Source organism: Nannospalax galili, unplaced genomic scaffold (genome assembly GCF_000622305.1).
Source record: "Nannospalax galili isolate Female #2095 unplaced genomic scaffold, S.galili_v1.0 scaffold278, whole genome shotgun sequence".
Lineage (NCBI taxonomy): Eukaryota > Metazoa > Chordata > Mammalia > Rodentia > Spalacidae > Nannospalax > Nannospalax galili.
Genome location: NW_008347536.1, coordinates 15142994 through 15151850, shown reverse-complemented (window position 1 = coordinate 15151850; position 8857 = coordinate 15142994). Strand labels below are relative to the sequence as shown.

The 8857-nt window shown below is 50.6% G+C and overlaps 1 protein-coding gene across 3 annotated transcripts in view; it reads right to left on the bottom strand.

The window, feature by feature from the left end:
• Positions 1 to 328: 328 nt before the first annotated feature.
• The window catches only part of Chrdl2 (chordin like 2), a 33833-nt gene continuing 25304 nt past the window's right edge, over positions 329 to 8857 (bottom strand). The window contains exons 7-12 of one of the 3 annotated variants that reach the window (XM_029568857.1): positions 8573 to 8732; positions 7351 to 7545; positions 6906 to 7079; positions 5621 to 5668; positions 1107 to 1199; positions 329 to 484 (exon numbers count right to left, since the gene is read on the bottom strand). In XM_029568857.1, coding sequence (XP_029424717.1) covers positions 405 to 484; positions 1107 to 1199; positions 5621 to 5668; positions 6906 to 7079; positions 7351 to 7545; positions 8573 to 8732 — 750 coding nt within the window. In that variant the 3' untranslated portion in view covers positions 329 to 404. The remainder of the gene's footprint in view (positions 485 to 1106; positions 1200 to 5620; positions 5669 to 6905; positions 7080 to 7350; positions 7546 to 8572; positions 8733 to 8857) is intronic. The other 2 variants (XM_029568858.1, XM_008844255.3) reach the window with 2 other exon arrangements.

Here is an 8857-nt window from a genome sequence, read left to right as displayed (position 1 = left end):
AGGGAGGCTCCAGGCCCCTGGAAAAGGACTTCGAGGCTCCAGTTGCCACTATTTGACGAACTAACATTAGTTCTTCGACTCAGTGCCAAGGAGCTGCTGGGGGATGAGACCTGTAAAAGCTGCTGTAGTTGGGGGGCTTAGGAATAAGAACACAAGGCCTGCTGAGGAGGCTGCAGGAACTATCTATGGCTCTGGTGACAAAGCCACCGTGAGGACTAGGGCCTGTCTCTACTCCTTCTGAATCTGCTTCCACCCATATAAAATTAGGATGAAGAGGGTCTTCCTGGAAGAGACCCTGGCAATGGGACATGAAGGCAACAGTCAGGGCTGAGGGCTGATGCAGCTTTATTAAAATATAATAACCGAACCAATAAAGCTCACATCTGTCATTGTTTAGGTTCTTGTTATAATGTCTTGGTCACCTTGTCTGGACTGGCTGTGACTTTCAGCTCTGCAGTCTGGGCTAGGAAGTTGATCCAGTAACCTGGGAGGCAGAAGGGAGAAGGGTGTAAGTATAGTCATGTGTGTGCACCGGTGTGTGTGTACAATGGCATTGACCAGGCAGTTAAAGCTTGGGGCAGGAGAGGACCAGGGTGTGGATCCCACCAGGTAGAGAGGTGAGACTCCTATCATATAACTGTGGTACATGACCCAGTCTTCGGACACCCTGCCTCTGGGTGCCGGGTTTCCTGATTCCCATGGGCAATGTTTCATCTGTGACCTGACCTGCCACCTCTCAAGGCCCCATATAGGTTTAGTAGTTGAGTAATGCAAGCAAATTGAGGGTGCCAAGGAAAGTGGTCTCAGTGGGGATGGACAGTAGAGAGAGGGTGGGCAGTACCATGTTTGGGGGGGAACAGAGATGCTCCTACTACCCCCAAACCAAAGCCAGCTGCTTCGCTTCACCTTCTGTCTCCCACTTACGGGTTGGGAAATCTCTGACCCAGACACCCACTGGATTCCTTTGCTGGGAACTGACGTCTGTGGCTGACAGCCACCCCTCCCCAAGTCCATCCTCCTGGCACCAGCAGCCTGGGAACTCCCCAAGAAGTCCTGCCTCATCCCTGTTCCCCTCCCAGGACTCATTCCTCAGTCCAAGGTCCCACCTTCATGGGTGCCAGTGAGCAGCCGGAAGTTCTGTGCCTCCTTCTGGAAATCTTGTTTCTTGACTCTCTTAATCTGAACCAAGTGGAAGATTCCTGTGGGCAGAGACAAAGGCATAAGCTGGGAAGGCAGGAAGCAGCAGCAACCTAGTCTCAGAGCTGGCCTGGCCACTTCCCTCCAGGCCCCCACTCTGATCACACACCAAATTGTGTGGAATAAAACTAGGTTTTCAGCCTGTTCTTCTATCCCTCGGCCCATCCTCACTCAGGCCTAGGTTACTATACTAGGACCCTAGCCCCTGCTAAACCATCATCCTAATGGTAGTTATTTGAAATGTGCTGGCTTCCCTGTCACTTCCTCCCTGACCTCCTGCCACCTCTATGATAAATAAAACGGTGTCCTCTAGCTCCTGCCACCAGCACTATGGCTCATTTGCCACAGTGAAGAGGAAGAGGAAAGGAAGGAAGGGAGGAAAGAAAGAAAAGTGCTGGCCCATGTGGAATGGTCAAGGTTTTCTCTGGCGGAGAACATATGATAAAAATCTATAGCTCTGCTTATTCAGACATCAAAAACCAGAGTTATGTCTTGACTGTGGTCCAGCTCTAGCTAATACTGGAAGTCCCAGGAAGGGCCCAAGACTTTACAAATACCAGCCCTTCTGGTGTTGCTTTCTAATGTCTACCATGGCCAACAAGTGAACCAGTCATCTAGAAAGTCTTAGTGGGAAGTCTTCCCTGATCCACCCCCAAGGTGAGTAGAGCTGAGCATAGCCTCCTCTTTGCAGCACCCACAGCATTTGAGTTCTATTTATAATTTTTTTTTGTCTTTTTGAGACAGGGTCTCCCTGTAGCCCCAGCTGTCCTGGAACTCACTATGTAGACCAGGCTGGCCTTGAATTCACAAAGATCTGCCTGCCTCTGTCTCACAAGTGCTGGGATTAAAGGTGTGCACCACCACGCCCGGTGAATTCTGTTTATAATTTAACCCATCTCTTCTTTTAAAAATATGCTTATATGTATGCATGTATGTATGTATGTATGCATGTATGTATGTGTGTGGGGGGTACATGTACGTGTATGCATAAAAGAGGACAACTGTGGATGTCATCCTCAGGAACACTGCCCACCTCCTTTGAGATAGGGTCTTTGGTTGACCTGGAGCTCACCAAGTAGGTTAGTCTGCTTGGCAAGGGAAACCCAGAGGTTCTCCTGTCTCCACTTCCTTAGTGATGAGATTACCAGTGTGCACCACCACACCTAGCAGTTTTATATGGTTTCTGGGGATTGAACTCAGGCTCTCATACTGGTAAGGCAAGCATTTAGCCGAGTTATCTCCCCAGACCTATTGCATCAAGTTCTAAGGTGCTATCGTTATGCTTATTCTTGCCTTCTTTAGCAAACTTGGAACTATTGAGAGCTTAACTCTTTGGAAAATGAGCACAAGACACATAGGACAAACGAATTCCTGCATGGATGGATAGGTAGGTGTGTGTGTGTGTGTGTGTGTGTGTGTGTGTGTGTATGAATGGATGAATGGATGAATGGTAAATGGATGGATGGACAGATGGATAGATGAGTGTGTGGGTGGATAGATGGGTGTGTGCGGATGGATGGATGGATGGGTAGCTGGATAGATGAGTGTATAGGTGGATGGATGGATGGGTAGATGGATAGATGAGTATGTGGATCAGCAGGTGGGTAGGTGAGTGGATATAGATGGATGGGTGGATAGATGAGCGCATGGATGGATAGATGGGTGGGTGGATAGATTGGTGTGTGGGTGGATGAATAGGTGGATGGATGGATAGATGAGTGTGTGGATGAATGGGTAGATGAGTGAGGGGATGGATGGGTAGATGAATATATATACACATACATATTAGTGAGGCACCAAAGAGGAATGAGGTATTACTTGGATCCCCTGATGTTTGAACCTCATAGGGAGCTGGTCCCTGGAGCCACACATGGTACCAAGGTCCTAAGCACATGAGCTGTGAAATGGTACTAGCTGTTACCCACCAAAGGCTCTGGCCAGAAAGAACAGATGCAGCCAGCAAAGCCTCATCTAGGCCAGCAGTACCTTGAGGAACATCAAGAACCAGACCTGTACCCTGGAATCATAATGGGGCCCATGAAGGAGAATAGAAAACATCGACCCAGCACTGAGTTTCAGGAACTGGGAAATAGCACTGCCTTTGGAGCCCCAACGTAGAACCAGCAGGAGAGCTCCAAAAGTCCAGGGGCTACATTAGAGTGGTGAGTACTAACTGCTGTGAAATAGGGACAGGCCCTTCCTGCCACTTCATGCTCCTCAGTGTACAGAAAACAATGGGAGAGGAGGTAACAGATGTGAGGCTAGGTTCCCCCACCATGATCTATAAGGTATAACGGAATAATAAGGAATAATGCTCTTTGGCCTGAGGGTCATAGCTGTGCCTCTTGTTCTTTTGAAGGACTCTGTCAAGTCTGAGGAAAGCTGAGCCCTGTGCCACTACCCCCAGGGCAGAGCTGGTGCTGCTAAATGAGTTTCAGTCCAGCTCACTGTGAAGTCAAACTTCTCTGGACTGAGCTGTTCTGGGCTGGGAGGGAGGTACCTGAAGGGGGTGGGGGCAAAGGCCAGAGACCATCAGGAGGCAGTGGGGACTTCTTTGAGGCCCCCAAGAACTGTCCCAGAATCTCAAAGGCCCTTAACCCTGAGCCCCCATGGCTCAGATTCTGGTTTGAGGTAGTGTGGCCTTCCTAGTACAGGCTCAAAGGCCATTTCTCATTTTGTTTACACCCCTCTTAGGGGGAAACTGTGAATGGTACCCCTGACAATGAGGCTGGGGAGGAATGTCAGCTTCGACTCCCACAGTGTAGGCCAGGAAGGGAATGATGGGACATTTAGGTGACCCAGGGGATCAGCAGACGGGGAACATTGCCAGGAACAGGACAGTAGGGCCTGGTGCAGCTGAAGACTATACCCACCCCCCAACACACACCTCATTTTTTTCTGCTTGTCCTGGTGATAATGAGATGGAGAACAAGTTCCCTCTCTCCTCTGTCTGTGTCATCCTGGCCCTTCTTGGCCTTCCTCAGATACCTCCCTTAAGACTTCAAGTGAGTTATGAGACCTCAAAAAACTCTATTCTTTTTTTTCTTTTCTTTTCTTCTCTTTTCTTTTTCTTTCTTCCTTCTCCCTTTCCCTCCCTCCCTCCCTCCCTTCCTTCCATCCTATTTTTTTTTCTGAGACAAGATCTCACTATGTAGACCAGGCTGGTCTTGAACTCACAGAGATCCCCTTGCCTCTATCTCCCAAGTGCTGGGATTAAAGATGTGTACTGCTACTATGCCTAGTTCTTTTAAAAACATTTTTAAACAGAGTCTCATGTAGTCTAGGTTGGCCTCAAACTCTCCATGTAACTGAAGATGACCTTGAATGTCTGACTCCACCTCCTGAGTGCTGGGATTATAGTTGTGTGTGACCACACCTGGTTTATACTGTGCTGGGGATTGAACTCAGGGCCTCCTGCTTGTGAGCACTCTACCAAGCTCTCAGACTGTTTCCTTACCAGCAAAATGGGGCATGAATACATACCCTTGGGTTTCTCAGGTGGATTCAATGAGTCACTTTGCACATGGTGCCTGCTGCATATGGCTCACAGCATAGAGGGCTGCTGGAACCATCCTGCCTGCAAAGCTCTTTGGTCCTCTCTAAGGCCCTCCTGCCTCCCTCAGTTTCAGAGGCCCATCTTCTAGGAAGCCTTGTCTGCCTAGATCAACCGCCCCTCCATGCACCTGCTACATACGGGTCACCAAGCCACGTATTCTTAAGGACAGGGGCTGGGGCCTATTGCTTTCTGTTGTCCCAGCACCTGCTAGGGTGTGGGGTGTGGGTGACCTGAGTGCTACAGCAGGAGCCAGCCCAAGAACCAGTATGATCTGAAGTTTCACAGCAGTAGTAAGAGCTCCTGCCTCTTCCTCCCCTCCTCTGAGAGCTCCGCATCCTCCTTCTACTGTAGGAAGATTTGGGGGATAAGCAAGAGCTTCCTCTCATTGAGTGGGCCCTTGTCTCTGCCATCCTACCCAACCCATGGTGGGAGGAGGATTCAGACATTTTTGGCATGTTCCATTGGTCAGGGGACTATCCCTATGCCATTTAATTAATTCTCCAAAGTCCCTCTTCCCAATTCACAGATGAGAACTCTGAGGCCCAGAGAGGACAAGTGACTGCCTAAGTTCACACAGCTGAGGACAGCAAAGCCAGGAGTCAAAAGTGGCAGAGGTGGGATTTAAACCCAGATCGTCCAATTCCAAAGCCTCTGCTTGTAGTCTAAGCCTCACTGTCACTCAGAACACAGCTATTCCCTCTGCCAGGGCAGCCTGTCAGAGCCAGGAAGTCAGCAGTCTGGACCCTTCACCCCACCCCAATCCTTTTCCAGGATGGACAGCTCCATTTCCTTCATCCATTCCAAAGGCCAGAATAGAACAACATTTGACATCAAAGACAAGGGCTCTGGCCCCCATTCTCTACTTACTGGATGCGTGGCCAGGGACTTCATCTCTCTGAGCCTCAGTGTCCTCATCTGTAAAATGGGGATAATAGTGCCTAACTCTCGGGATTGGTGGGATTCAAATGATGTCAACATGGAAGCATTTTGCAAACGTCAAATGCTGCACAGTGGCTGTCATTGCTGTCACTCTTATCACCTTCCCTCTTCTTCCTCCCACCTCTACCCCCCTCCCCAGCCAAACCCATCAACCCATCTGTGGAGGTATGGTAACAAGATGGCGCTGAGCAGCTTAGGTGAAGGCGGAGCCAGCTGGCCAGCTTGGCACGCAACAATAAGGAGAAGTAATAGTGACTGAAGCTCAGTGAAGGACGCATGATCACCTCGTGAACACTGAGTTATGCTATGAGAAGGGCCTGCGTGCTAATACGTGACCTCTGAGCTGATTGGATGCCGGCCTCCCCGCCTATGCTATGCTTATGGTTTTTGCCTTTAAATATTGTTCAGCCTTAATAATAAGCGAGCTTTTGCTTGACAGACTCCCTGCCGCGTCTGATTGTCCTCGGAGAGAAGGGCTGGCGAAACGGGCGCACTTTCCCTCCTCGACCCCCATCGCCGCGGACCTCTGTTCCTCTCCCCAAGACCAAGGGGTTCGGAGTCCGTGGCACCCATCAGTGAAGGAAATCAGCCTTTTTACTAATTCACACTGAGTTGAGTTCCAATCATTGCTTTAATACATCACTCTGCCCACAGGGTCTATGTTTTTACAAAATGAGTCTCAAAACCACTCTCACAATCCACTTATCAATAAAAACCCTTGACCTTCACTGAGCAACAGGATCATTCTGGTAAAAGGACAAGTTCCCGACAGAATAAGACACATCCTGATGTCAACTGACAGCACTGGGACAGGATCCACCAGTGAGAAAAAGGCCCAGTAACACTAGCCTCAGGCCTTCTGTGAGGCTGTTGTGAGGGCCTCGTGCCTGGCAATATGTTCCCTATCAGTGCTGAAGCCCTGCCACTAGCCAGCTAAGATTTCAAGGTCAGCTTCTCACAGGGCGCAGTAACCCTTTGCACCCAGGAGAGGGCGCACTCAGAGGCTTCGACTACCAGGGAGCTTGTCAGAACTGTCAATCACAGAGGGAAGGGGAATGGGTCTTCTACATCCTGCAGTGAGGGGCTCTTGCCCCTGGAAGAGTGTCAAGGCACGTGATCAGCAAAAATATCCTCAAGGTCCCTATGGATTCTAAGGACAGGAAGGGGACAGGACAGAGGTACACCCAGCTGGGAGCAGGAGCTGATCACTCACCTTTCACCAGCTTCCAGAGGTAGATCTCCACTTGGTCAGAGGCCTCATGCTCCAGGACAAATCGGTGCAGACTGTCTGGGCTTGGGGACACCAATGTATACACATGGATCTGGCCTGGGACCTTGGGACACCTGGTGGAAATGACCTCACTGTGGCCAGGGTGTGCTTCATCTTCTAAAAGAGAAAAAGAGTTTGTGATCTGCTCAATCAACAGTGGCTGTTCTTGAAAGTTCCAGTGTCCTAGTTGATGGCTTTATGGCATGCATATTTGATTGCATGTCTATGTCAAGAGTCTCTGAGGGTGACACTGTCATATTAGGTGGTTCCAATGCAGTTTGGCATTTTCCACACCTGTCTGGCATGCCATGGCTAAGTTGCAAGTACCCCAGATCCCAGAGCTTCCCAGTGCCCATGATCAGTGCCCTCCCGTTAGCACTCCTCCTACCTGGGCAGACCTTGCAGCACTTCCCAGCCACTTTCTTGGGGTGACTGCAAGGATACTGAGTGGGGCAGGTCACACGATGGCAGTCCTGGTAGCCATCCTCACACGTGCACAGGATGCAGGGCATGGGGCCGAAGGAGAGGATGGTAGGGTGCCACACTTCCCCATGGGAGTATGTCTTCCCATTGTGTGTGCAAGCTGGGACAAGGAGAACAGGGAGGAAGGAAGGAAGGCCGGTGCTTTGGGTCTGGCAGAGTCTCCAGCTCGACGTGTAGAGCGAGCCTCCAGGAAACCCCAACCACACTGCCTACAAAGTGTGGAGTGAGCCCCCAGGAAACCCCAACCACACTGCCTACAAAGTGTGGAGTGAGCCCCTAGGAAACCCCAACCACACTGCCTACAAAGTGCAGAGTATAAACCTGTTCCTTGCCTCTGACATCCTTCCCTGTAGCCAAGATTTGCTTAAGACGGAGAGCCCTTCCCTGGCCTGGGAGGTACTTCCAGGGGAACAAGGAAGTCATGGGCATGACAGAGATCAACTGTTACCACCAGGTGGAGTGAGCTTTGGTGGGTCCCTTCCCCTTCCTTACCTCAGTATCTCAACTGTATAAGAGCACAGGACTGGGATTCAGTAGCCCCACGACCTTTCTACCCATCAGGGAGCCCTGTGGTGTACCTGTTTCCCCTTCTGAGGCTGAGCTGCCCCTTCTCCAGTCCCACTGTCCCCTGCAGACCAGCTCCGCCCTCTTCTTCCTTTGTTGGTTTTGTCCTCTGTCCAGACTCATGGGAAAGTAACTTATTCACATGTCTCCCCAACTAGTCTAGGGCCACTGAGGGCAGAGACTGTGACAGATTCTGTTCTGTCTCCCCATTTCCCAATAAAGACATGACAGATAGTCAATAAAATACTGACTTGGGAGGCAGAAGCAGGAGAATCTCAAGTTCAAGGCTAGCCTGAGCTACATAGTGAGACATCCCCAACACCATCCCCCCCCCAAAAAAAAGACTGGTTCTTTCTCTGCTTCCCATACTTGTGCACCTCAGTGTCCTCATCTGTCAAGTGGGAGTTAGGGTCCCTGACCTTCGAGAGCACACTCAGTTTTTATCCTCTATGAATTATGCTCACGGCCAGGCTGAGATTAGGGAGCCAGAGTAGGGGATACAGGAGGTGGGGCAGTTGGGGCACCCTGTCCATCAGCAGATTGGAGGCCAGTCCTGTCCCCACCTTTCTTATGTTTCTCCTTCAGGATAATCTTGACAGTCGTGCCTGTTCCCATCGGTCGGAAGTGGCGAGGAGTAAAGCCCAGAGGGGAGCTGAGGCTGGTTGGGGCTGGGGTGCCAGGGCCTCTCCCTCCATCCTCTGACCATGGATCCTGGGGATGTCTCTGCAAACAGCAGGCAGGTGCAGAGCCTACTGAGTGGGACAGGCCATAGCTGGGGCCAAAAACCAGGCTGCCTAAGAGACCAGCTAGTAGAGACAAGCAGACTTCCGAGAGAGAGAGAAGGGAGA